At 39.3% G+C, this 27,992-nt stretch overlaps 1 protein-coding gene across 1 annotated transcript in view; it reads left to right on the top strand.

The window, feature by feature from the left end:
- The window catches only part of AK5 (adenylate kinase 5), a 121,874-nt gene that overhangs the window by 74,869 nt on the left and 19,013 nt on the right, over positions 1–27,992 (top strand). Inside the window, exons 8-10 of the mRNA XM_060773755.2 lie at positions 201–277; positions 19,844–19,886; positions 22,129–22,173. Coding sequence (XP_060629738.2) covers positions 201–277; positions 19,844–19,886; positions 22,129–22,173 — 165 coding nt within the window. The remainder of the gene's footprint in view (positions 1–200; positions 278–19,843; positions 19,887–22,128; positions 22,174–27,992) is intronic.

The following is a 27,992-nucleotide window of genomic DNA, read 5'->3' as shown; positions in this document are numbered from 1 at the left end:
TTTAGGATTCAATCATTTTCAAATGAGATGACTACTAACCTGCAAGAATGAGCAGAATTGTGCTGTTCATCTTTTTAAAGTGGTCCTTTGGGCAATATGTAGGCAAAAATGCTTCCCTTGGACTGCGATAGGTGCCTAGAGACAGGCATATAGAGTGAGAACTATCAAACTTATTTCAAGCATTCCCTTTCTTCTTTCAGGGCCATGTGAACTTGACCTTAATCGCATTGTAGACACTGGAGACCTTGCTGATAATGATTTTGACTTTGAAGACCAGGTAATAGTTTAAAATAGTTCAATAAAGTTTATTCTGTCTTTTAAGTTGATTTCTTTTTGCTTTTTATTTTCCTTAGAATCCTCGAAAGACGTGTGGTTTTCTGTGTCTCTTGATATAAATGATTAAATTATTTATAGGACTGCTTCATATTATGGGATTTTCTTGGTCAGTATTTGTTGCAACAGGCAATTCTTTTTAATGCAACATCTCATATCGAGGGGTGAAAGCAAATAGTTCCAAGTGTGGATGCACAGATGCTCTGCCTAAAAACAAATGCACTGAAACACAGAAGATGTGTGTTCAGAGTGCTTCCATCATATGATGTATGTTTCTCACTATCCCCTTGATTTGATCTATTCAAGACATAACTAAGACCCTTCCACATCTGAATAAAATCCCACATTTTCTGCTTTGAACTGGAATATATGACACTGTGGACTCGAACAACCCAATTCAAAGCAAATATTGTGGGATTTTCTGCCTTGATATTTTGGGTTATATGGCTGTGCTGAAGGGTCCTAAATGTTTCTGTTGTAGAATTACAGAAGGTATTACAAGGGTCCTTAAAGTCTAACCTCTATTATTGCAGGAATTCACAACAAAAGCATCTCTAACAAATATGTATATGTTTCTTATTTCTATTTGAAAAGACAATTCTGTGGCCCTCCAATTCATCTTCTAGTGTCAAACAGCTCTTATGAATGATGTCCTTAATGTTTAGCTGAAATCACTTTTATTGTAATTTGAATCCATTGATTTGGGTCCTGTCCTCTGGAGCAGCAGAAAATAAGCTTGCTTTATATTCTGCATAACATTCATACAGAGCAGTTCCACACAATGGAAAAGTCTGTGCTGACCCGGGTTTAAAAAACACGGGTTGGAACAGACTGTAATCCACACACAAGCCACAAAAGCCCACACTTTTGCGGATGGGTGTACAGATGTGCTCCTGGAACCTTCTGGGAGAACACCCAGGCACCCTAGCCCCCTCCCCAAGACTCCTTAAAACCCCCTTTTAAAAATAAAATAACTTACCCGGCCGGCATTTCCTTGCTGCAGGCCCTCTCCTGGTGCTTGGGAATGATGCGCCAGGAGAAGGGGGAGCAGGAGCAATTTTCATCCTCCCCTCCCCCTTTTCCTGGCACGTCGTTTCTAAGCACCAGGAGAGGGCCAGCAGCAGGAAATGCCGACTGGGAAAGTAATTTTATTTTTAAAGGGTTTTGGGGGTCAGGTGGGGAGGGGCTTAGTGCCCACTCGTGTTTTCCAGGCTGATTTAGCCCAGAAAAACGTGATAGGCCTGTCTGGACTGCTGCCTCAGAAGTTCAGGACTTCTGAGGGGGCAGTCCAAACAGCAGCCATAGTGGGTTTGTCTCTCGGCTTCCAAGAAGGCGCAGAACAAACCCACTAAAAATAATCTCACCACAAAGTAAAGTTTTCCTGCTTTGTGGAAAAAGCATTCAGGATTTCTTGGGGCATTGTTTGGAGCCCCTCCACAAATATCCAGGAGCTTGCATGCTTTCCATGCTGTGTGGATCTGCCCTCAGTTATTTAAAAATGGCTGTGCCACTACTATATTTTCCTTTCTCCAAACTAAACATTCCTTTGGTACTAAGTGCGTAATTTCAATATCTCCTTAAGGACCATAATAATAATTTTTAAATTGTGGGAAGTCCACTAAGAGCGATTTTGAAGTGCTCCCCAAAGACTATTGCAACGAATGTAAATTAAATTGAAGCAAGCTCTTCCTTTCGTTAAGACTGCTGTTAGATTTCCTCTGAAGATCCCCTTTGAAGCTTACTTTCATCCTTAATTCTTGCTTTCTGACCCCTGCATGCTCTCATATTCTTGAAGTTTCTCTTTTTGCCTTAAAATGTAATCTGATATCACTCATAACTCGATTGTTTCAAGATTTTGCCTGCTTGATTTTGTTAATCCAAACGTTTGGTATTATGGTTTATAGCTAATCCTTTAGAATTCTGCTTCTTTGCTTTTGGATAACATTTTTTGGGAACGGTAACAGGAAACATCATTCTAATCATCCAGCAAATGAGTTAACATCAAGCAAAAACATGTTGCTTCAGACTGTAATTTTAGTTTTGCACACTCCAAGGTCAACAATCAGTGTGTGAGAATATGAAATTACCAGAGCCACGCACAATTATTGGCTACAAAGCATAAAGAGCTTTATTAAAGCTGTAAAACCTGTTAAAGTCTCAAAACCTAATTTTTGATCAGCTGTTTTGTTGGCATTCAGCTTTGTGCATTGGACTTTACCTTCCTTTAAAAAATTGCTGTAATTTGGTGATAAAGAGAATAAGTATATTTGGAAAACATTTCTCAAGAATGGGCATATATATCTGTTCTTCCACATCTGTCATTATTTTTCAGGATATTCAGAAAATCTGTTTCTATGTCTCTGTTTTTAATGAGAGTGGAGTACAACATTAATCATTCAGAGCAGGATGAGCACACACACACATACATACACACAAAGTAGAATCTCGCTTATCCAACCTTTGCTCATTCAACGTTCTGTATTATCTAGTGCAGTCTGTCTCCCACCCAGATCCACAGCTGTTTCAATACATTTCAATGTTTTGGTGCTAAATTCATGAATACAGTAATTACATAACGTTGCCGTGTATTGAACTGCTTTTTCTGTCGATTTGTTATAAAACATGATTTTTTAGGTTCTTAATTTGTAAAATCATAATGTAATTTGATGTTCAATAGGCTTTTCCTTAATCTGCAAGAATGTGTGTGTGTAGAGAGAGAGAGAGCTCTCTCTATCCACTGATTGTCCATCCATGGATTCAATGGTTGTTTGAAGGTGACCATAAGGTTGATGTGGCCCTCAAGGAAAATGAGTTTAACACCTCTACACTAATCTTGACAAAACTTAAAAGACATCCACATCCACTCTTGCACTGGCTGTCCTGTATTGCAGACTACGAGAAAAGCATCTGCAGTGGTTACGTCCTTAATATACTGAGAGATAGAGTGAGTAATGTGTTAGTGGTAGCTAGATTGAATGGAAAGGTTTGTTTATGTGCATTCTTTGTGAAATGAGTTGGTTTATGTACATTTTGTGTATATCTTCTGCAGAAGATGAGCATGTGTATTGGGTTGTGTATGTAGAGTAGTTGCCTATATGGAAAAGGGGATTTCTGACTGTGTGGTGTGCAGATCTCTTTTAGGAATAAATTGATTTTTGCCTTCAAAATTGGTGAGTGAATGTGGAGTGAACGGATTTGTGTTCAAAGTGAGTGTATTTTCCTTACAAAAAAAACCCCTCTTACACTATGAACTTAAGATCAGTTGATTCAGTTTCCTTCAACTGTGCAATGTTGAATGGTTTGGAACACATAATGGAGACCTCAAGGGAGTGCTTTCTATTACCATAATTATTATTACAAGCAATGGGAGTAGATCAGTGCTGTTTGAGTATGCTGTGCTGCCAGAATTTCTCCACAGTAGTTCTACTTCTGAATAAATATAAATATGTGGGATTTTGCACTGTGTTGCTTCTTTCTTTTATGTCTGAGGAGATATGCTCAAAAAGTGTGATTTAAGGAGGCTTTCTAGATTCTCGCAGAAGTTGCTCTTGTGCTTCAAAGACTGCTTCTCTGTGTGGCTCTAAGGATATCATCATTTTCACATTTCTACACACTTAGTTTTGCAGAAATACTTTCTGCCTTTTTTTGTAATGGGATGCAATAGATTGTTTTTAGTTATCAACATTTCATGTGTTATTTAAATGAGTAAAAATGCATGGGGTCGAGTTGTTAGTCTTCCTGAAATTACAGGACTAAAAATAGACTCCTATATTTGGAACTTTTTGTTATGGTTTGTGCTTTAATTTCCATGCCAGAAGTCCTAGAATAACTTGCACGTACACAAAGGTGGAGTTATTTTAAGAACTCTTCCAGGTCCCAATCATTTTAATCCAGCAATTCTTCCACCTCAACACCCCCAGATAGATTCTGTGGCTCAGACTGCTTGGGCTCAGCTTTGTTGGCCCACCAGTTACAGTCCTGGACAGGGATAACTTAGGGCCCCTCCAAACAGGCCCTATATCCCAGGATCTGATTTCAGATTTTCTGTTTATCCCAGATTATCTGGCAGTGCGGACTCATATAGTCCACTTTAAAGCAGAAAACCTGGGATCAGATCCTGGGATATAGGGCCTGTCTGGAAGGGCCCTTAGCCTCAGTATTCCATGCACTGATGCGTTCATGTTTAGGTTACTTCAAGGCACTCTATATAAGACTGCCTTTGGAGACTACTCAGAAACTGCTAGTGCAAAATTCAACAGCTGGACTGTTCACTGGAATTCCATTCAGATATCGTATAACAAAAGCATGGGCAAACTTCGGCCTTCCAGATGTTTTGGACTTCATTTCCCACAATTCCTAACAGCCTACTGGCTGTAGGCTGTTAGGAATTGTGGGAGTTTAAGTCCAAAACACCTAGAATGCCAAAATTTGTCCTTGCCTAATATAGCACCAGTTCTGAAGGAATCGGACTGGATGCCAATACATTTCTATTCTGCAGTGGTGCCCTAGTTGGGGATTTTTTTTCCTTTGGAGGCCTGATTGGTGCTATAATTAGAGTCCCAACTAATAATAATAATAATAATAATAATAACCTGGCTTTTTATTAATTCCTTCAGGCCAAACTGATTTTATCCAGGCTCCACCATAGTTACATCATTCAAAATTGTTTTGACTAAACTGTCTGCTTTGAATTGGAAGACTATTTAATTCATTTTTAATCTTTTACACTTTTGCAATTATTTAAATTGACTTCATTATAATCCACTCCACCTAAAGGGCAAGATATAATTAATTTAATATATAAATAGCTATCTTGGACCCTGTTTTGGGTTTTCAAAGGTGTTTTATAAACTTATTTGAGGTACTGGTAAATATATGTACAGTGGAACATCAACTTAATAGCATCGCAACTCAAGAGCATTTTGAGTTAAGAGCTGTTGCTCGGTCCAGTATTCACTGACATACAAGCATGTTTTGAGTTAAGAGCTAGCGCCAGAGGGAGTGCTAGCACGAGAGTACAGAGGTTTAGGGCTTCAAGGGAGCAGTCTCCATGCCTCATGCTCTTGTCTACACTGGGAGATTGCTATCCACTTTGCTCTTGCCGGCCTTGGGAGATTGCTATCTGTTTTGCTCTTTTCCACTTTGAGGAACTTTGGGTTAGTTGATTTTGTGTGGTTTTTATTCCTGATATGTTTGGCTTCATGAAGAGAGAGAGGGGGGAAAAGAGCAAGAGAGGGAAGGAGACTGGAATGAGTACAGTATGAAGAAAACGATACCTCTGCCTCTATACTTTGTGCTTTGCTTTTCCTTGTCACAACTTTGTGTTTCTGGAAATGTGCTTTCCAGAGAGAGCCAGAGAGAGAGCCAGACAAAGAGGTGCATTTGAAATCCTGGGGTTTTATGCAGTTCACAAGCCACAAGTTGGCCACACCTGATTTAAATATGAATTTACTATGAAGTAAATCTAGGCTGTTTTTATTGGTAGTCACAGCAATCATTAAGGAGAAAGTTTCGTAGGTGACGAGGATGTGCTGTGAATATATAATACATTCTAGGCCCAACAAAATTAACTTTCCATCAAATAATACAATCCCCCAAAGCAAACATTTTTCAATTGACCAAAATGGCACAAAAGACAAGATGCTGTGTTAGATCTCTTAGGATGCTATTTAGAATGACAAATTATACTGACTTCTTGTTCAGGTGACCTATGCAGAGACACAGGTTTTTAAACCTTTTTCACTCCAATAATTTTCTGCTAAAAAAATCTCCGAATCCCTTTAGTTGCTTCCTTCCACAGACAAATAAAGGGGTGTGAACTGATGTGTATTAACCTAGATTGGAAAAAAAAATAGCTTGCATGTGCATGTTTGTGTGCATAACAGTAAACTATCCAAAGGGAAGTATCTATCTTCTGAGGCAGATTGCGGCCACTGCATACTCAATTTTCACAAAATAAACTATTATTCTTTCTAGAAAATATGCCCTAGTTTTGCAAATTCAAAACTATCTGGGGGGAAATGGCCTCTCACTTATCTTAGTTCTTCTTTCTTATTAAAGCATTCTTCTTTCTTATTAAAGGCTTATATTTTGGAAAGAGTGTCACAGGAGAAGCCCATGATGGGTATTTTAAAAAGACAAAACAGTAACTGTGACTGTATAAATTCAAGAGATCCTGGTATTTATTTTTAATGATGTTTTTTTCCCTTCAAAGAAGGAAATCGTGAGGTTTTGGTCCATTACGACAGTTCCAAATTCTTTTCTTTTTTTCCAGATTAAATGACCCAGAAATATGTAGTTGGTTACATCTGACTGTTATTCCTATACAGAGCAGAAAATTGCTAGGTTGTCAGTAATGAGATTTTTCCATCTACATGAGGAAGTAGACAGAGTAGTAGAAGCCTCTGTTCCAGTTTTATGAAGCTTACAGGTTAAAAGGATTATAAACTCCTGAAAACTAATAGAATCTCTAAGAAGAGTTCTGATCCAGAGAAGATGTTTTTCAGACTGATATTTTACAACAGGATTGTTCTGCTTTCCTAGCAGGGAAAGACGTTGCTTCACGAAATTGTCTCCACATGACTTCCACCACTTTGTCACAGCTCATACCCAACATCCTCCAACCTTCTTGGGGGTGTTTCCCAGGCCTTGAATTGGGATTGACCTGGAGAAAAGGAAACAGACATATGCTTCCTTCTGCACAGTTGTATACACACATATCTAGATCTCATTTGTCAAACTCAAGGCCCGTGAATCTGGCCAACATGTCACTTTATGTGACCCTCCAGATGCTGTACTCCACCTCCTGTATTCCTCATCATTGGATATCACGACTGGAGCTGATGGGAGTTGTGATATAGTAACATCTGGAAGACCGCCGTTTAGTAAGGGGAGTGGGGTTTGAATTTAGATATAAGTCTTATGGATATGATGTATGACTTTAAAGTACCCTTCACCATTTCTCCAACCTCATAGCAAGTAATAATTAATGTTGGGTTGCAATTCCCATTGTCCCCACTACACATGATGGATAATGAAAAGAGATGGGAGTTGTCATTCAGTAATAATAATAATAATAATAATAATAATAATAATAATAATACTTTATTTATACCCTTCTACCATCTCCCCAAGGGGACTCGGGGCTGCTTACATGAAGCCAAGCCCAACAATATAGCAATGCAAATAAACGGCATACAACAACAGTAAAATATAAAAATAAAATAAAATATAAGAAACAGTATAAATAAGCACATCAAACAATATGAAATCACAATAATTTACACACAGAAAATAAATCACAGAAGGGAGTGCCAGTTGCAAGGATTAAAAGTTTAAAACAGTGGGTGAGAAGGCAATGTAATGTATATGGACAGGGGATCAGAGGGATGAAAGTAGGGTTTAATTGCACTAGTAGGTAGAAAATAAAGTGCTTCTGAGGGAATTGTATGTAGGATTTGGTCAGGTCAGGGGTTATTGTTCACTTAATCATTCATTGAAGGCACACTGGAACAGCCAAGTTTTCAAGCTCTTCCTAAAGACTGCCAGGGTGGGGGCTTGCCTAATTTCTCTGGGAAGTGAATTCCAGAGCCGAGGGGCCACCACAGAGAAGGCCCTCGTCCCCACAAGTCGCACTTGCGACTTGTGGGGGGAGCCTCTCCGGGATTGGGAGGTTAATAAAAGGAAATGCAGTCACAAAGGTAGGCAGGTCCCAAACTGTTCAGGGCTTTGTAGGTAAGTTCCTGCACCTTGAATTTGGACTGGAAAATAAACTGCAACCAATGGAGCTCCTTGAACAGGGGGGTAGACTGCTCCCTGTAATTCACACCAGTTAGTAGTCTGGCTGCCGCTCGTTGGACCAGTTGGAATTTCCAGGTCATCTTCAAGGGCAGCCCCACATAGAGTGCATTGCAATAGTCCAATCTAAAGGTAACTAAGGCATGGCCAAATCCGACTTCACGAGGTACGATTACAAGTGGCGCACGATCTTCAATTGTGCGATGGCCCTCCCAGCCACCACTGACGCCTGTGCTTCAAGCATTAGCACTGAGTCTAGGAGGACCCCCAAGCTGCAGACCTGTGACTTCAGGGGGAGTGCAACCTCGTCAAGCACAGGTTGCCACCCTATACCTCGATCCAGCCTGGGATTGACCTGGAGGACCTCTGTCTTGTCAGAATTGATCCTCAACTTATTCCTCCTCATCCAGATCATCACAGCAGTCAGGCTGTGGAAAAGAGTAGTAGAGTCGGACATCATCTGCATAGAGATGGCACTGAACTCCAAAACTCCGGATGACCTCACCCAACAGTTTCATGTAGTAACATCTGGGAACCCAGATTGGGTGAAAACCAAAGAGCATAGATCACTAAGTAACCATAACGTTGATTTGGCCCTCAATTAAAATGAGTTTGACACCCCTGATCTAGCAGATTAGGACAAAATTGGATAGTCTTTAAAAACTGAAAGATGATCATCTAGGACAGTCATTATATACAATGTCTAAACAAAACATGTCTTTCATATTTTGCCCAGTAACACCTAGAATAAACTGAAAACTCTCCTGAGAATGTAAGCAAAATTGAAAAAGCTTGCCTGGAATACCTTAGGATATTTTGAAGGTGGCAGAAGTGTAATGCTTCGTTGACTTTTTCTTTCCGGTGCATGCAGTCTTCAGGCTGTGCACTGTCCCAAGCACTTCCCTGCTGAGAATATCAAGTAAGGAGAAGATGTGCATCTCGGTATCAGTGAATCTGTCATATAGAGTGCCTGTCAGAGAGATGGGGCTAGGAGGGTTAGGTTTCCAAGCAACCATATGCAGCTAGGAAACAAAAGGTAGCACATATTTTGCCGAACATTTCAAGAGATTACTGAAGCTAGAGATATCCATAAGTTAAGCAAGTGATGTTTTGAAAGATCAGTGAAGTGACTGAAAGTCAGACGTGTCTGCTCTAGGAGTGCTCTTCTTAAACTGTAGCATGCATCTCAGAACAGAGTGATGGTTCACTTCCCCCTAAGGCTGGACAGGAGCGCTAAGCCTGCTTAAAATGATCTGGCTCCCAGGATCAGGACCAGATGATGCCTGGGTGGCTGAGTGTCCTAATATGTAGCCATCATTGCATTAGCTTAATAGGGTTTTCTATGTTTTCTCCTTTCCTTGACAAATTAGTATTATGCTTGAACAGTTTTATAACATTATGTTTATTGTCATATCCTTCATGGCATTTTCATCATTAACCACTTTAGTTGGTGGTATTATTATTACTCATTGCATTCTGTATTTTGTAAAAGCACACATACAAATTTACAAAATTCACAGTGACCTGCCTGCTATTTTGAGCCTCTCCTCACCTTAAAAATAGTCCCAGGGTCCCTGACTGCAATGCATCCCACTGTTTTGGAAGGGCTTTTTTTTCTGTGTCAGGAGCGACTTGAGAAACTGCAAGTTGCTTCTGGTGTGAGAGAATTGGCTGTCTGCAAGGTCGTTGCCCAGGGGATGCCTGAATGTTTTGATGTTTTATCATCCTTGTGGGAGGCTTCTCTCATGTCCTTGCATGGGGAGCTTGAGCTGACAGAGGGAGCTCATCCACACTCTCCCCAGATTCAAACCTGCGGCCTGTCGGTCTTCAGTCCTGCCGGCACAAGGGTTTTAACCATTGCACCCTCCAGGGGCATTAATTAATAGTTTTGGAATTGCTAACAGTATATTAAATGTTCTTATTGAAAGGCCATGGGCTTAATCTTTTGAAAGAGATATGAATTAATGTATCCAAAAATTGTGCTACTGACTGAAGTAACATCCTGAAGAGAAAGGACAACACATTTCCTATGGCTTACTAGCATTCTCTACCAAAGAGTGCCAAAGCCTCACCAGGATTCCATAGCATTGAGCCATGGTAGTTAAAAATAGTCTGACCATTTCTATTAAAATCAATTTCTTTAGAGAGCTTCAGAGGACCCCAGCCTGTTAAAATAGAGAAGTGCATGTCAGTAGAAGTAAAGTAAATTGGGGAAGAGGTTAGTCTAACCTCCCAAGGAGGATAATTCTTTAGCTTGGGAGCAGCCACCAAGCAGTCCCCTCCAGTTTTTCCACCAAACATGTCTGTGAGCTAGTGAGACCAAGGGCCTTTCCACACTAACCCTATATCCCAGAATATCAAGGTAGGAAATCCCACATTATCTGAGTGTGGACTCAGATAACCCCATTCAAAGCAGATATTGTGGGATTTTCTGCCTTAATATTCTGGGATATAGGGCTGAGTGGAAGGGCCCCAGGAGAGCAATCTCAGAGGTTGAACAGACTCATATGGGGAGACATGGTCCTTCAGCTAATCTCAACAAAGCCATATAGGGCTTTATGGGTCATAAACAGTAATTTTAATTCTATCCAGACATAGATCAGTAACCAACACAGTTATAGCAAGGGAATCCCTTCCCCAAGTCCTCTATAATCTGTGTAAAAGACACCACAGAAGATTCCTTCTCTCACTTCAAATCAGGCTTATATGGGTTACTTTTGTGGCTTTCCCTACCCCCATTAGTAAAAGCAGAGAAAAGGCAGGAATTGGGAGAGATATTAATGGTACTTCTTTCTGTTCTCCAGAACTCAGTAATAAGTGAACTCAATGGTTGCATTCCACAGAGGACTGTTTGCAGTCTGCTGCCTTTGTTCTTGTCTTTGCCATTTGGCTTTGTAGAACACAAGTTAGGAGATATTACATTTAATTTTCATTCCATTTTTTTTGGAATTTCATACACATTTGCTTTTTTCCAAGTTCTGAATATGAGACACGAAGTCTTGGTTTATCAAAAACATTAGGACATTATTTTTATTTGGACTAGAAATGACAAACATTCCAGGAGTACGTTTTGTGGGGTTGAAAACATTTCCCCAGGTTGAGCTACTTAACTTTAGTGTCCTTATTGTAAACATAAGAGTAAATACAGTGTCACTCTGATACATCAAAATAGATGGGTATATGTGTGTGTGTGTATTGCTGTGTGCATGTCACCTGCCAGATCAAGCATCACAGGAACAAACGGATGTGTCTCATAATGTGCCCTGACACATCCGTTTGTTCCTGTGATGCTTGATCTGGCAAGTGTTGATGTAGTTTGTTCACCCTGCATTGATTTCAAAAGGGTTGTTTTTGAATGCATATAAAATATCATCCCCAACCCAAATCCACATTTTGACAGATCTAATCATGTGAGAATCCCTCTGCATAACTAGTATTGTATCGTGGTTCTCATTTTTAGAGATAACTCTGCAGTTTGGGAGAAGGGCTGGATTCCAGTGTGTGGAACAGGTTTAAAAGAAATAGTATAGTCAAGCATTTTCTCTCAAGCAGAGGCATTACATATCTTGATTTTATACATACATATCCATATCCATATCCATATCTATATCTATACACACACACACACACACACACACACACACACTAGAGGAAATACAAGGGTTGAAATTATTGAAGAATGGCCAAAGTTACATTTTTAAAAGGCAACATATAAAAGAAAAGATAAAAATTGGGAAATGAAGGATTCCCGCTGAGAATTTCACACTGTTAGGCATAAAAATTAAATTGTTGATTAAAATTTATTACCCTCAGAAACATGCTTCAAAGAAACCATTGCTGCATTTTGTCTTTCAACATAAAGCATGACAAATTTGTTTTTTAGGAAAAAGGCAATGCATAGACAGATATATTAATATCAAAATATGTTTAGTGAAAAGTAGATTACTGAAGAATAAAGATGAAACTTCAAGATGAGAGCACTTCCTTTACAGTCTAGAAGCATAACTGCTTTTCTCAATATAGAAAAAGAAAAGACATGAAGCCATAAAGGCCATGAGGTAAAAAAAAATCAGTGAAGTCAAAATAATGTTGATTTGATTTTTTATCTAAATATAGATTATTTGTTGACCTACAGGTTTTGAATGCTCTAAAATTTTAAAAAGAAATTAAAGCAGGAAGACATGAATCAGGGAGTGGAGAAGCAAGGAAACCTGGCACTCTTAGACAAAACCAACTAATTTATTATTTTATTAAGGCAAAGGTTTTCCCCTGACATTAAGTCCAGTCGTGTCCAACTCTAGGGATTGGTGCTCATCTCCATTTCTTAGGCCAAGAGTTGGCATTGTCCGTAGACACCTCCAAGGTCATGCGGCCAGCATGGCTGCATGGAACACCGTTACCTTCCTGCCGGAGCGGTATCTATTGATCTACTCGCATTTGCATGTTTTCTTACTGCTAGGTTTGTAGAAGCTGGTGCTAACAGCGGGAACTCATGCCACTCCCCAGATTCGAGCCACCAACCTTTCGGTCAGCAAATTCAGCAGCTCAGTGCTTTAACCCACTGCATCACCGGGGCTCCATTTTATTTATTTACTTTCATTTGTACTCCACCTGTCTCTCCATGGGACTCAAGGTGGCTAACAACCACACAATTTGGTCACAATTTAAAACAAATAGAATGTAAACATTTAAAAAACACTTAAACACTGCTGTGTGGATTTTAAAATATAAATACAACTAAACTTGCATTTAACATTCACAATCCCCCCCCCCCCCCCCCTTGAATTCCACCCACAGGCTCCCCAGCAGTGTGTGCCTCATCCTTCCCCAAATGCTGCTGGTATCTGCTTGAGGAAGGCCAGCAGCAATGGGGCCATCCTGGTCTCTCTTGGGAGGGAATTCCACACTCTGGGAACAACCACTGAAAATGCCCTCTCGTGTGCTCCCACCAAATTAACTTGAGTGCGTGGTGAGAGAAGCCCTCCCTCGCAGTTGGTTGTAAATGTCTACCAGGTTCAAAGAAAGAGATATGGTCCTTCATATAACATGTACCAGGCAGGGCTTTGTAGATCAAAACCAGCCAGTGGAGCTTTTGCAAGAGCGGAGTTGTACACTCCCTCTAGTCAGCCTGTTTGGCTTCCAACTGTTTTGCAAAATAATCTTACTACAAGTTTTCTCTATAATGCTATACAAGTTATATGTGGATTCTGCATATCAGACTAAAACTGTAGAACTTAACTGAATGCATTATCCTTTCAGCACAGGTAATGGAAGTATAATTTTCTTACTGTAAAAATTTTGAATATGTAAATCATCTTTCTTTGACTGAGCCCTTCCACAGAACCATACAACATAATTTCAAAGAAACATACAACATAATAATGAAGAAGTCCACTTAAGGCTTCAATAGGATCCTGTTATATCATGAGCCATTTCTCTTGGCTTAGCCCCAGGATGGGCTGTAGCTGGGATCTAGATCAAGTGTCGATCTAGACAAGCTAAAGACCAGGCATGAAATCTCTCAGATAACCAAGAGTTAGCCAGATGAGAGACTTGGAAGGCACTGAACAGACTGCGCTCTGGCACCACGAGATGCAAAGCCAACCTTAAGAAACGGGGCTACAAAGTGGAATCCAAGACATGCAAGTGTGGAGAAGAGCAAACCATTGACCACCTACTACAATGCAACCTGAGTCCTTCCACATGCACAATGGAGGACCTTCTTATAGCAACACCAGAGGCACTCCAAGTGGCCAGCTACTGGTCAAAGGGCATTTAATAGAATGCCAAGTTTGCAAACTTTGTGTGTTTTTTTAATGCAGTACAACTGTTTGGTTCACTCCTGACACAATAAATAAATAACACTTCTGCATCTTAGAAAGCTTATTTTCCCCTACACTCTGCTACTAAACCCAAACCTAAGCTTTACTACCTATCTACATTGATCATTTAAGGCAGTTCACAGGTAGCCTCAAACAGCATCCAGAAAAGCAATTCCCACAAAAGGATGCGAAAGAAAGCCCTTAATGTGCATCAGTGCTCTGTGTTTTGTGTAATCACCATCCAGCCTTCAAACGAGTTCTGGGATTTCCTGTGTAATCATCTGCTCAATGAAACCACTTCCTCCAATATGATTTGAAAGTGCATTATATGGTTAGCATAGATGGCACCCTAGTGTGCTTGGTCTTCTGAGGATCCAAGATTGGGGTATAAGGTGCTCAGAAATGGAGCCCACGGCTCAAGAGATAGTTCCTCACTTAAGTTCCTCCTTAAAGAACAAATGGATGTCTCTATTTTGTGAAAAGCATGACCTGGTAAACATATACTGTGTGACAAAAGCTCTAATACATAGAGAGACACATTCTAAATTCTGAGAACTCAAAAGCTCAGTCATGCATCTAAATAAATGCTTCTGTGTCCAGATTCAGGCTGCTTTTCAGAAAACATCTCCTTAACACGTACTGGATGCCTCTCTCAACATCATCCCAAATGTCAACAAAGTACTTAGAACCTTACTGTGTACACAGGAGTGCCTTGCACAGCCCTTTAGCCTGTAGCCATACAAATGATCTTCTAAGTCTGGTTGGATCCTACTCTCCATTGGAGTTGCAGTGCTTATAGGCATATGTAAAGTTATAGCCCTCTAAATTTCAGAAGTGCTTATAATTTTTTACAGCTTAAATATTTATAAGAGAGAGCTATATCCTCAGGGACAGTCAAGATGAAATAATGTTATAAATATATCATAAAGCTTTTTTTAAACAGTCCGTGTCCTGGAATGTTAAAAGATGGTTAACAGAAATCTTTTCAAGCCTGCGAACAATCTGTTCATCTTAAGTTACCATGGGAACTGGTATATTAGAGGCTAAAAAAACCCAGTTGTAGATGCAAAGATCTGTAGTTTGCCCCGAAGAAAATGTTGCCTTTAATGTTGTTCAGATAGTTTGGTGGATTCATAGAGCATGCTTTTGATGCGTCTGAATTTTGTTTTGCTTTTAGGCTGTTGTGGCAGTTTGTGTGTGGGAGGGAGTGCTTGCTGTTGGTCGCGTTCAGAATGGAGCAAGCATACATGTAAAATGGTCTTTTGTAATGGAATTTGAGGTGGTCTCTTTAGGGAGTTCTTATTCTTTTACCTCCCGTTAATGTCTTTCCCATATTGCTCCCTCTTACACGTCATTGGGGAAGTGATATATTGTTGGCTTTGATCATGTAGAGGAGACCACTTCCATACTGTTGCATCATTTGCATCAAGATTTGCCTCAAAGAGTAGCAACAGAATCATTGTGATCCAAGCAATCTTACATTGTAATATTTATGCAAGTCTAATGTGATATAGAAGATTGAGGGGGGAAAGCAACTCTGCCATATCAGTAATGCTGCAACCCATGAAAAATCATGGTTGCTGAATGAAAGCTGCTACTCCATATTATTTCTAGACTGGAGGCGAGAGATACTGAAGAACAGAAGGAGTCAAACAAGCAGATGGAAGACAGTGAAGTGAAGAGCAAAAAACAGCACAAACAATGGACTATCATTTTGCTGTTTGACTCATTTTCTTGATAGATGATATTTGGTCTGCTTACTCTTCCAGGATTTTTCTCTTTTGAAAAGGTCAAATAGGCAAATAAACAATGAGGTAGCAAGACAAAACTGTGGTTGTTCTAACTCAAAACTATCTGGAAAATAAGAGACAGGTGTTAGGCATTTGGCACAAGTTTTTAAAGTCTCTTCCAAGTTGTGCAATTATCCTCAAAGGAGGATAAAATTTCTTTGCTGGAAGCAAACCTGTAATAATTATTAGATTCAAGCTCAAATAAATGTTTACTGACTCAAAGTCAAATGCAGGTAGGTCTAAAGCTATGCTAGGTTTTATTAGACTGCATAAGGGAACCCCTGGTGGCGCAGCGGGTCAAACTGTTGAACTGTTGAACTTACTGACCGAAAGGTTGTCAGTTCAAATGTGGGGAGCAGGGTGAGCTCCCTCTGTTAGCCCCAGCTTCTGCCAACCTAGGAGTTTGAAAGCATGCAAATGTGAGTAGATCCATAGGTACCGCTTTGGTGGGTACCACTTCGGTAGGAAGGTAACACTCCATGCAGTCATGCTGGCCACATGTCCTAGGAGGCAACTATGGACAATGCTGGCTCCAGCTTAGAAATGGAAATGAGCACCACCCCCCAGAGTTGGACACGACTAGGCTTAATGTCAACGGGAACCTTTACCTTTAGACACAGCAAGGCGATGCTGAGTAGAAATCTGTAGGTAGATGACCAAAATAAATGAAGATGTTTAAAGGGTTTTTTTTAAGTTTGCTTGTGATTGTGCCGGTAGCACCATGATTGTGACCACACAGGATAGCTGAATACAGAGTAATTGTGAATTTTTAACTCTAGATTACAAAATTGTAATTTCAATGCAAGATGCGATCTTAGATATAGGAGATCAAAATAATTTCCTTTTGCAAAAGCTACAATTTAGCCAGGATTGGCATTCCCTGGTCCCACTCCCACCACTTTTCTGACCAGTAAACAGTCTCAACGGTACCCCAGAGCTTGACCACTGACTGACTTTTGCACAAAGGGCTAACGATTTGCTACTTGTGTAACAGCCAAAATAAGACATATTCATGCAAGTGTTGCCAACAAGATTCCAACCACCATTATTAATAGTTACTGACAAAGTAATTATTTCAAAGCCTGCTTTAAAAAAACAATGTTTTTGTAGAGAACACTCTAAGTTATGGTGATGGCTTCCTACATACCAAATTCTACTAGTTGCTGCCCCAATTTGCCTATTCACCCACCAGGCTTTACCTTCCAGATTCACTTCAAAAGGACTTTGTTAAACTTAATTCACATTTGCATTTTAGAACGTAAGAAGAGCCATGCTGGATCACACCAAAATCCCATCTAGTCCATTATTCTGTTCACATGATGGCCAGCCAACTACGGGAAGCCTACAAGCAGAATTTCCAAGCAAACATATTCTCCTCTCTGTGTTCCATGAAAAGACATATATGGGTAACATATTGCCATCATGATTAGTAGCTAAGGATATGCTACAAGCTCTATGACTTTGTCCAATCATCCTTTAAAACAAGTGGGCAGTCATCACTAAATCCAATGGTACCAAAATCCATAGCTTAATTGTAAGCTGTGCTAACTTTTTCTGAACTGTTCTGAATTTAACTCCATTCAGCTTCAATGGATAACCATTCAATGGACAGTTTTAGTGATGTGTGTGAGAGAAAAATCTCCTTATCGCCTTTCTCCACACCATGCATAATTTTATATAAGCAACTGCAAACAGTAGGGGGCATTTTTCCTTCCTACACCTGCCTGGTTGTTGGGTCATAGCGGCATGTTACAGCATGCTCAAAGTGATATGATGTCCATTCTGGCTGCCATTTTGGCTGATATCCCCCCCCCCCCATTTTGGGGGCCAGGGAGGGTGATGGGAGCGATACATTGCCTATTTAAGTGCATTTGGAAAATTATGGGTGGTGTAGGGGCAAAAGAATTGCCACAAAATCAACGCAAAAATAATTTTTACAAATAGGAGTTCATGTCTGGGGGCTTTGATGTACTTTGGGGGCAATTTCACAGCCTGCGCTTAAAGTTCCCAAGGGTATTCTGCGCATTTATATAAGTTTATATAAAGAGACTATATATCGGATCTTGTCTGTCTGGTTTTCTTTCTCTTTAATAACACTCAAAATTTTGCTTTATTTTACCACTCATGTAGATAAATTCGGTATTTCCTGTTTTCTCTCTATATCTGATTCCTTTAAACTAGAGTTTGGACAGATTCCTCTTCCCCTGTTAACTCTCTTGATCTCTTAACCACAAACTGCCAAGTTTGACTTCTCTGCTATGTAATCCCAGTCCTAAACCCAGTTTTGATTATTATTTCATTTTTTAGTGCTTCTCATTTTCTCCCTTCTCAATTTTGTTCTGCCTTTCTCATGATTTCCATTCCATTAACCAGTTTGCTTTCTAAGAAGTTGTGTCCCCTTATTTGTGGCTTCATTTGTTAGATTCTTGCAATGTGTACCTTCATATCGTCCTTGTCCTCAGTTCTTGACATATTACTCATAACATTCACTCAGTTTAGTATCTTTGATTGTCCTTTAGTTCAACTGAATGCCTGTTGCTTTAACAACTGAAATCTTTTCTCGCACAATCTCACCTCTGTTGACAAAGGAAATAGACTTAGTCTACAAAAACTTCTGCTACCAACTTGGTTCTCTAAATTAAGTCTCCAAGGTGCTACAAAACCCTTTCGCATACTGATATTCCAGACTAACACTGCAATGTCTTTGAATTTTGTTGACAAAGTTGTTCATCCCTGTTAGAGCCCAAATGTTTGACTCCCTGCTAAATCTCTAGGCTAGCTTTTTGGCCTTTCCTGAATCTTATGCAAATTCCCCACACTAGCTTCAGAAGCCTCTAAAATGATTACAATTATGCAGTCAGTAGAGTTGCTTTTAGATACAACTTGTGCTATAACTACACATGCATGGATGTGGAACAGCATAGAGGTAAATATAGCACAATGGCCAAATCAGAACAGGTACATTTTTAACTGCTATACCAGTCAAGATTTTTTAAATATTTGGCTTGTTGTGGAAACAAAGATTGGTGAGAAAGCTTCAGTGGATACACCTTTTCCCCGTGATAACTTTTTCAGGAGTGAATTTCCCTTCTGAATGGTAGAGTTCACTCACTCCCTGTTGACTCACCCTTGTTCTTAACTATGAGTCTTTTGTAAGACAGATGTTTGTAACTCAGGGACTGGCTTATTCATAAACAAGTTTAGCATTCTAATAATCAGCATCAAATTGTTTGTAAATAAAGTTTTGAGAGTTTCTGATTTTTTAAAAAAGTTTTGAAATAAATTTGTTTATATAGCTCAATCCAGAAATAAGACAAATTAACTTCTGTATTTTACCATTACATTGCCTTTGATCTAAAAGTGTTTTTAAGATGTTGCTCTGCTTTCTCATACTATGATTATCATCAGTACCTACCTACTGTCTTGGATTTGTATTGCAGTGTCATCTTCATTGACTTAGAGTGGACTGTGTATAGTATTCTATTACAACCAATTTAATTTTGTGTTAGACTTCAGGAAACCTATTTGTGGCTCCTTGAGGTTTTCTTTCCCTTTTGTGATCATCAAGAGCAGGCTTTCAAAAAACAGGCTTGCTTCCAGTTGCGAAAGGGACAAAAGGTCAATACCAGTCTTGTGAACTTTTGTAAAGGCTTTCCACTTCATGGCACATGCCTTGCTCTTCCTTATAGCACACTTGACCTGAAAACCACTTTTTCTAAACGTTTTCACCGGGGGGGGGGGGGGGGGGCTTTCTCATTGTTTCCGTTGGCTGCCACAATGCCAGTTGGCTAGACTTTAATTGGTAAACTGGGCTTTCCAACGCAAGACACACTGCATTTATTACTCTGCAGAAACCTTTGAATATGCTCTGTCAGTCTGAGTACATTTGAAGGAGCTTCCCAAGTGCACTCAGGTAGCACTCTCCACAAAAATAAACAAAAATCAAGACTTATCAGACAGTCCTACGAGATAAGAATTGTGAACAGAATTTTTTCATGTGTCTATCTTTCACACTGACAACAGTAATACCGATAGGAATATGAAATGTACCAAACCGTTAATAAAACTTTCTTCAAAATATGTTGTTTCCTTTGTTGACAGGCATATGACCCGTCATGTCTTTGTAGACCTGAGAATTTAGAAGGTGAGTTTTTTGGTTTGTTTATTTCTAGCATGTATCCTCTTTTCATTTTGAAAATTGTCAGATATAAAAAGTGTCTAGATATAAAAGAAGAAATGTTTGAAAGCAACTAATAACCTTCTGAGGTAATGAGAGCATAATGATAATCCTTTAACACAATAATATAAAAACAACTAATATTTTGTCGAAGGCTTTCATGGCCGGAATCACTGGGTTGTTGTAGGTTTTTTCAGGCTATATGGCCATGTTCTAGAGGCATTCTCTCCTGATGTTTCGCCTGCATCTATGGCAAGCATCCTCACTACCTCTGAGGTTGCTTGCCATAGATGCAGGCGAAACATCAGGAGAGAATGCTTCTAGAACATGGCCATATAGCCCGAAAAAACCTACAACAACCCAACTAATATTTTAGTGAAATGAACAGCATTTGATACTTCCAAAATATTTATTTTGGAATAGTGTTCGGAATGTTTAGAATGTTTTTTTTTATTTTAACTATGTATTAACTGGGTTGTTGTGAGTTTTTCGGGATGTATGGCCATGTTCCAGTAGCATTCTCTCCTAACGTTTCAGCTGCATCTGTGGCTGGCATTTTCACTCACAGCAACCCAGTGATTCCGGCCATGAAAGCCTTCGATAACATATGTATTAAGTATGTTAAGTACAGCATTCTGTATTACGTATGCTTAATTAAGACCCAAAATGTTCCTCCAAAAGTATACTTGAGTTAGTAACCTCTTCTTGCCCAATTCCCAACCTGTTGGAAATGAAATTCATCCACGCATCAAACACAAACCAAATGGACCTCCCTCCCATGGATCACAATAGTGCTAATCATGTCACAGTTGTGACTGAATAGCAGTCATGAATATGGAACAGTTATCTGGATTTACTCATCCTTAATTGCTCCATATTCATAATCACGGTGACACGATTGCCGCAATTTCAACTCCTCCTCCAACCTACTTTATCAAGCATGGGTAGATGGAGGTGCATTCTGCAGGTCATTGGAACATGAGTCTGGGAAAAGTTACTCACTTATCCTTTGGCATACCATGAGAAGAGAGCCTGAGGAATATGTAGTTATGGAGCCAGCACTCACAGAATTCAAAATATCATACAAGCGTCAGTACATTAAGTAATGGAACAGTAACATCTGAATTGACTCCCCTGAGAAAATGTTCCAATGTGGCTACAGAGTCTAGAGCAGTGGTTCTCAACCTGTGGGTCCCCAGATGTTTTGGCCTTCAGCTCCCAGAAATCCTATCATCTGGTAACCTGGCTGGGATTTCTGGGAGTTGTCGGCCAAAACACCTGGGGACCCACAGGTTGAGAACCGCTGGTCTAGAGCCCCTTTCACACAATCTATAGCATTATGGTTCTAATTTAGCTGTCATGGAAGCATTTTATGAAATACGGGATTGCCTCACCAAAAAAACAAACAGCAGGATTTCATAGGGCAATGCCATGGCAGTTAAGGAGGAATCATGAAGTTTCAATGTTTTAGGGAAAATTGTGGCTCTATTCACCATTCAAGTTCACTAACCTGCTTCGTCACCTTTGGTTTCCAAATGTTCTGGTTTACAACACCCACAAACATGGGGCTGATAGTTCCCCCGACCAGCTATGAATAGGCTTGCTTTCAGTGGGATTTTTTTTTTCCTGTTGAACAGCTGCTGCTGCTGCTGTTTTGGTTGAGTGAAGGATTTCCTGCTTAGGAAAACAAATCCCGGTTGTGTCTAGGTCATTACCCTACACTGCTGTTGAGTGCAGGGACTGACTAATGGAACATAATTCAAAATATGTACACACCATACATGTAAATAGGATCACAACTGCTGCCGCCTGGGGGGAGGGGGGGCAGGGTCAGAACAAGGATGAAGGCATGGCATTATAACTATGATGCTTATGCACTCATAACTGCTGGGCAGGATTCCTGCCATTGTTCATTATAGGTTTGTTATGGGAACTTTAACAGCTATATATTGCACAGGTGCTGTGCCTATGGATGCTGTATAACAAAGAATGTTTCAGTAGAAGACTAAAGGCAGGATTTTTTTAATGACTTAGATGTAATCCTGAACGTTCACTTTGTGGGAGCAAATTTCACTGAATTTTTGGGGGTACTATGATTAATATGTCTAGGAACATAGTATAACATGATTATATAGTAGAGTTCATGCTGTTATATGAAAATTTAAGATTTTTACTATTTTTAAAACACAATATTTTATATTCAATTTAGATTTTGTAGAGGATCCGAAGAAATCACACATCATTTTTGTAATTGGTAAGTAAGAATTACAGTCAGCTTTAGCTGTCATTCTTCTATTGTTTCATAGTGGAAAAATAGTGTTAAACTTCACAAATAATATGTAAAACATGTAAAAATGTTTCCTGATAACATCTTCAGAATATGCAAAGGTTCACCTTGAACAAACCTTGACCTTGTGAAAATTGTCAGGCAAAATGTAGCTATGTTCTTTTAAAGTGTAGCAAGAAATGATTGGTATGAAACAGTGGTTCCCAACCTGTGGTCCGTGGGCCACCAGTGATCTGCAAGAACTAAAATATGGTCGGCGGCCTCACCATTACTACACCGTTGCAACGAGAGCAATTGGTCTTGCGAAACCCTGTTATAGTGCCGATGCTTATCAAATATGGTTTTCTGTGGGTGAGCAGATGGTGACTACTGGATGGCATATGTTCTGTATCAGAAGCTAGAGCTGTGTGGTCTATCCAATGGAATTTTCTGAATCAGCACTCCAAATAATCAAACCGAATCAAAAGTTGACCAAAAACGGATTTGTAACCTTTTGGTTACAAGTGGTTCCTGGTCAAAGAAGGAAATCATCTAATAAAATTTAGAATAGGTTTATCTCATTTTAAACAACTCTCACTATCTTCAAAACAAAAGAGAGAGTGCTGCTTAGTACACTGTTTCTGTAGTTTTAAAGCAGATTTGCACAACCTGTGGTCCTCTAAGTGTTTGGGACTCCAACTCCCAGCAGCCCTGGCCAGCTTGTCTAATGGTCAGGAATTCTGGGAGATGAAGTCCAAAATATCCAGAGGGCGATGTGTTGTGCAGACCTATTTTAAAGAAAGATTGCAATTGGTTTGCCTATAAATAATAGAGAATAAAATAAATATAACTGTGTAAGAGGTAAAGGAAAGAGGAGAAAAGGACAGTTCATGTCAAACCATACGATTACATAAGAACAAAGTCTATTTTTTCTGTACTTAAAGGACAATGAAGTTTAAACTGAAGTCAAAGAGTAGTAATAGGACAGTTTTGCTATAAATAACTTTGTTATGTCAGACTTTCAGAATGAAGTTCAAATCATAGATGTGTGTATAACACATAGTTCTTCATGACCTCTGTGACTCTGTGTGGGTCATTCATCTCCTGCACAGAGGTCTTTAGAAGCTTCCAGAGCTGTGTTTTGGTGGACATCATGCCTTCTGGTCCACACACATAACCTTTTTTTAATTAACTAGCATTGTGAGTGTGGGACAAAGATTTCCTTTTTTGACAGTCAACCATTACTATCTCCTCTGCCTGGGTAAAGAGCACATGGTCAACTCTTATTTGGCCAGACTTCCTGTCTTAAAGCTCTTCAAAAAAAAAAAAAGACCCTCCAAACTGCAATCCCTTGCAGCCCAAAAATAAACTGCTTCATATGGCTTCAGTCAATTATTGCATCCATCTCCACCCCAGGAACAGCAGTTGAACTTCTTGGTGAGCTAAGGGTTATGAGAATGAATTGGGCCCATTGGTTCCAACACAGGAGAAAGCTCTTAAGCTCTCCTTACACTGAGAAAGTTCTTAAGACAAACAACAGTAAAGAGAGAAATGTCCATTCTCTTTGACTTTGGAAAAAGATGGGTAAGAAAACCTCTGAGTCCCTCCTCTACAAATTTTGGTTTCATTTGGTTCTTCCACTTAGGAGTTGTACACATTCTCTTCTTCCATTCTCACACACAGTCCGATGAAGTTCAGGTTGTTGGTTTGTACTTGGAATGCGAGACCCGTATTTTTTTAAAGGACTGAATGCATACTGTATTCAAATGTGATGCATACTGACCCCATTACACTTGATTCGTACATTTTGAAAATACTGCTCTTTGATTCGTCACAGCATGGAAGACTGGCTCCTCCCAATCCATTCAAATGCCTCCCTGCATCACTTTTATTGATATGTTTTTCTAATATTGTGCAGTGATGTAGCCTGGAAGACTCCTGTTCTCACAAGATTTTAGCAGATGGAATGCATACTGATTTTGTGACCATGTATAAAAACTGTGCTTCTGAACGATATTAAATTTTAAAAAGGATTAGAATTCTATGTGCAATTACTCGTTTCTGTGACATTATGCAGACCGATTCCGACAAATTATTGATGGAATGGGACGAACATCATGTGACAGAACCAGTTCAGAATTATGTCTCAGAAACGGAGTATATTCCAATGCGATAGGGCCCTAGTTTAATTTGCCACAGGATTAGACATTGAGAGCATTGGTTCTTGAAGTGTGGAAGCCTAAACAACCTGCCCCATATCAATATCAGAGTAGGTCTTGGTACTTTGAGGATTCCCAATCTCAATACCAATATTATTCTCCCTAGAGATTCAAAACATCATCATTATTGGGGGGACATTCATGTTCTCTACTATATTGTTCTGACAGATACCCAACATATTTGCTATAACCTCACCGTTATATCTAGGATTTGTATTACAATTATTAAAAGTGACCATCACTCCCCACCTCAATCCATTACTCACTGCTATAATGTGAGTTGAGATAACAAGATGCTACATTTTTTGACCTCCACTTACATACATAATTCTGCAGTGCAGTGAAGAGAACAGTTAGGAATCTATGTCTTTTCCTTCCTATCAACATTTGCTGCCTGTAGTAAATGGCCCGTGCTGTCAAAGGATGAAGCATGTCAATCCTTGCCCTATAACAATTCTTGCTGGCTGAATATTGGCACACCACCTTGGGGTATGAAACAAAAGTAGTTTTCTGTCTTCCAAGACCTATTTTCATCTGTGAACTATCACAGGGTTTTAGGAGAAAAACGTTGTACCTCTCTGTCTCAGGTGTTCATTGTTAAGAGGTGTGATACCATTATGTTCCAAAAACATCAAGTGTCATCAGTGGTGGAGCTCCCCAAACTTTCAGTCTTCTCCTCTTCACAAAATAATGAGATATTGTTCTATGTAATGCTTTGGTGCAGATGAAATCCTGAAAAGATAATGAAGTCGCTATGGCAATCTGCAGCATATAATAAAAGTATGGTTTGAAGCTTTTTAAAAAAAAGTTAACTCCCAACGCACCATGTTAAATGCTAACAATATTGTCAAAGGTAACACCGTTTCTTTCATAGAATAGTTACTTCTTTCAAACATAGTGTCCAAGCATAAACCCTTGACCATAAATTTGGACAAATACACACGCTTTCAGTAACAAGCAAATATGCCAATGGTGCTATTGAGGAAGTTCTAATCCACCCACACTACCTTTTTTTTTTAAAAAAAAGTTACTTTTTAGTACCGAGCTGCACTGTTAATTCTATGAATAATTCTAGCATGCTTCTCTCTTTAAATAACAGTTATTAGCATATTGAGACTTTTTTTAATATTAATAATTTTGCAGACACTCTGGACCAGGAGGGAGCAATCTGTGCCTTCCAGATATTTTAGATTCCAACTCCCATAACCTCTAAACGTAAGCTGTGTAGATTAGGAAACAAAAATAAAATCATATGAAAAACATCAAGTTGTCTTCCTCTGCTCTGAGCACTAAAATATTGAGCTGCCTCATTAGCAGTCTTGGCTCAATGGTAATTTAGATGTTGAGATTCAATCTTTTTGGTGAATAGTGTTTTTAAAACATATGATTGAAATTTACAGATGTTTTTTGGTTGTCACGAGAATGCTGACAACATATGTTTTCATATCCATTCACCAGCCACAGGGCTAAGCTCACATTCCAAGGCTGCTCAAAAGTGTCTGATAATTTATTGCTTTCTGTGAGTTCTGCTTTCTGACTTGCAGGTACAGTCTGCACTACCAGTTTGGACAGAAAATCACAGCTGGAAAGAAGTTACTTCCAGTTGCAACTTATTTGTTAATCTAATCCAGTGATTCCCAACCTTTTTTTTTTTTTTTTACCAAGGACCACTTGTCCAAGGACCACTCTCCAACATTAGTACCAAAAGGGTTACAAATTGGTTTTTGATCAACTTTAGATTCAGTTTGGCTATTTGGAGAGCTGATTCAGAAAATTGCATTGGATGGTACCACATTAGCTCTAGTTTCTGATACAGAACATATGCCGTCCAGTAGTCGTCATCTACTCGCCCACAGAAAGCCATATTTAATAATTTAGAGCTGCTATTGGCTTGTACATAGCAAAAAGTATAAAATACAGTACAAACCATAGAAAAGGAAACTTCACAAAGAAAAGGGAGCTTTGCGGGAGGTAGGACAGCCTCAATTTCAATGATGAGATTATATATATTTTCATTCTTGTGGACCACTGGTGGTCCACGGACCACAACTGGGGAAGCACTGATCTAGTCCATGGAGCTTGCAATTTCAGTGACATTTTTAAAAAGTCTCCTAGTCTTATTTTTCATAAGAGATGAAGGCTTTGATTAGAGTCAAAGCCCCAATTTCCCTACGGTATTTTTCCGAAGCCCCAATTTCCCTACAGCTGCCTTAGAGAGTAAAAAAATATACCAAAGTGGTCTTGGATCAGATGCCTGCTTAGTGTCAAATCCTCTTGGATAACTTTGAGGCAATACTACTTCTCAGCTAACTACCATTACAGAATTAAAAGATGAAAGGAATAGAATATTTGCTGCTTTTGGACAATAAGTAATAAAGGTTCTCAGTTATGAGAAGTATTCTCAGTGAACAGGATTGAAACATCCCTTCTGAACTTTCTGTTCAAGCTGGGGAAGTTAAGGCAGAGCTTTGGGGCATTTGTTGTTGTTGTTGCTATTGTGTGCCTTCAAGTCATTTTCACCCTGAGGTGACTTGATCACAGAGTTTTCTGGGGCTTATTCCACTCCACTCCTGCTTCTTTTTGGGCAGCACTTCATTTCTGGGCAGCACTTTATTTAATTGAGATGTCATTCAATCAAAGATGAAATTAGTATACATCACTTTAGATGAGATACCATGATTCTTTAGAAACAACCTTAATAACCAGAGCTTGAAAATAACTCCCTTTTGAGACTGTCCTGGGAAACTCTAGATATTGTAAACACAAAATTAACTTTTCCACGCTCTATTGCAAAGTCATTTGAAATATCCTTGTTAAAAAATTGTGCTGGGCAATCTGTCAAGACTGACTTTTTGTTTCAGAGAACAGGCTGTTTTTGAGATGGGTTTGTTCAGAAAACATGCCGTCTGCTGTCGCTGTTGCCTCTGCTGCTCTTCCATCTCTAAGTGATCGGGAGCTGAATCAAGCAGTCAGTAGTGACTCACTGTCAGCTGTTCGGCTTGTTAAGAAGTCCATTAAGGACTAAGTTCAGCATATCACAAAGTATGACATACAGATTTCTGACACTTTGTGTATTTATGCAGAAAAGGCACTTTGCCAAGGAGAGGGGATGGAAAAAACACACGCAAACATCTGTGCCTTTACATCAGAGCTAGGAAAAGATACTTATTTGGATTGAAAAACTTCCAAACAGCATGGCTAGTGGTCATTCTGGCTGATGGAGAATAACGTATTTGCTTGAGTCTAATGCACCATCGAATCTAATGCGCATCTCAATTTTCAATACCCTGAAACCAAAAGTGTTTGCTCATGAATGTAATGCACAGATGCAAAAAGTCCATTCTTTGTAATTTGGCCAAAAAAAGTATGAATTGCTTGGGGTGCATCCATGCTGTAGAAGGAATATGATATGATTATTATTAATATTATTAATTTATATGCAAAGCAGCTTCTAGATAGAGAGATTATTTTAGACACCATCTACATCACTTTTCCCCAAACTACTGGTTTCTAGTTGCTTTGATTGTATTTCCCATCATTCCTTGGTTTTGGTGCCAAAAACAAGGCTTGCACATTTTGCACTATGGA

The sequence above is a fragment of the Anolis sagrei genome, chromosome 4, assembly GCF_037176765.1.
Source record: "Anolis sagrei isolate rAnoSag1 chromosome 4, rAnoSag1.mat, whole genome shotgun sequence".
Taxonomy (NCBI): domain Eukaryota; kingdom Metazoa; phylum Chordata; class Lepidosauria; order Squamata; family Dactyloidae; genus Anolis; species Anolis sagrei.
The sequence above is the reverse complement of the archived record's forward strand: the minus strand, read 5'-3'. Positions and strand labels throughout refer to the sequence as shown.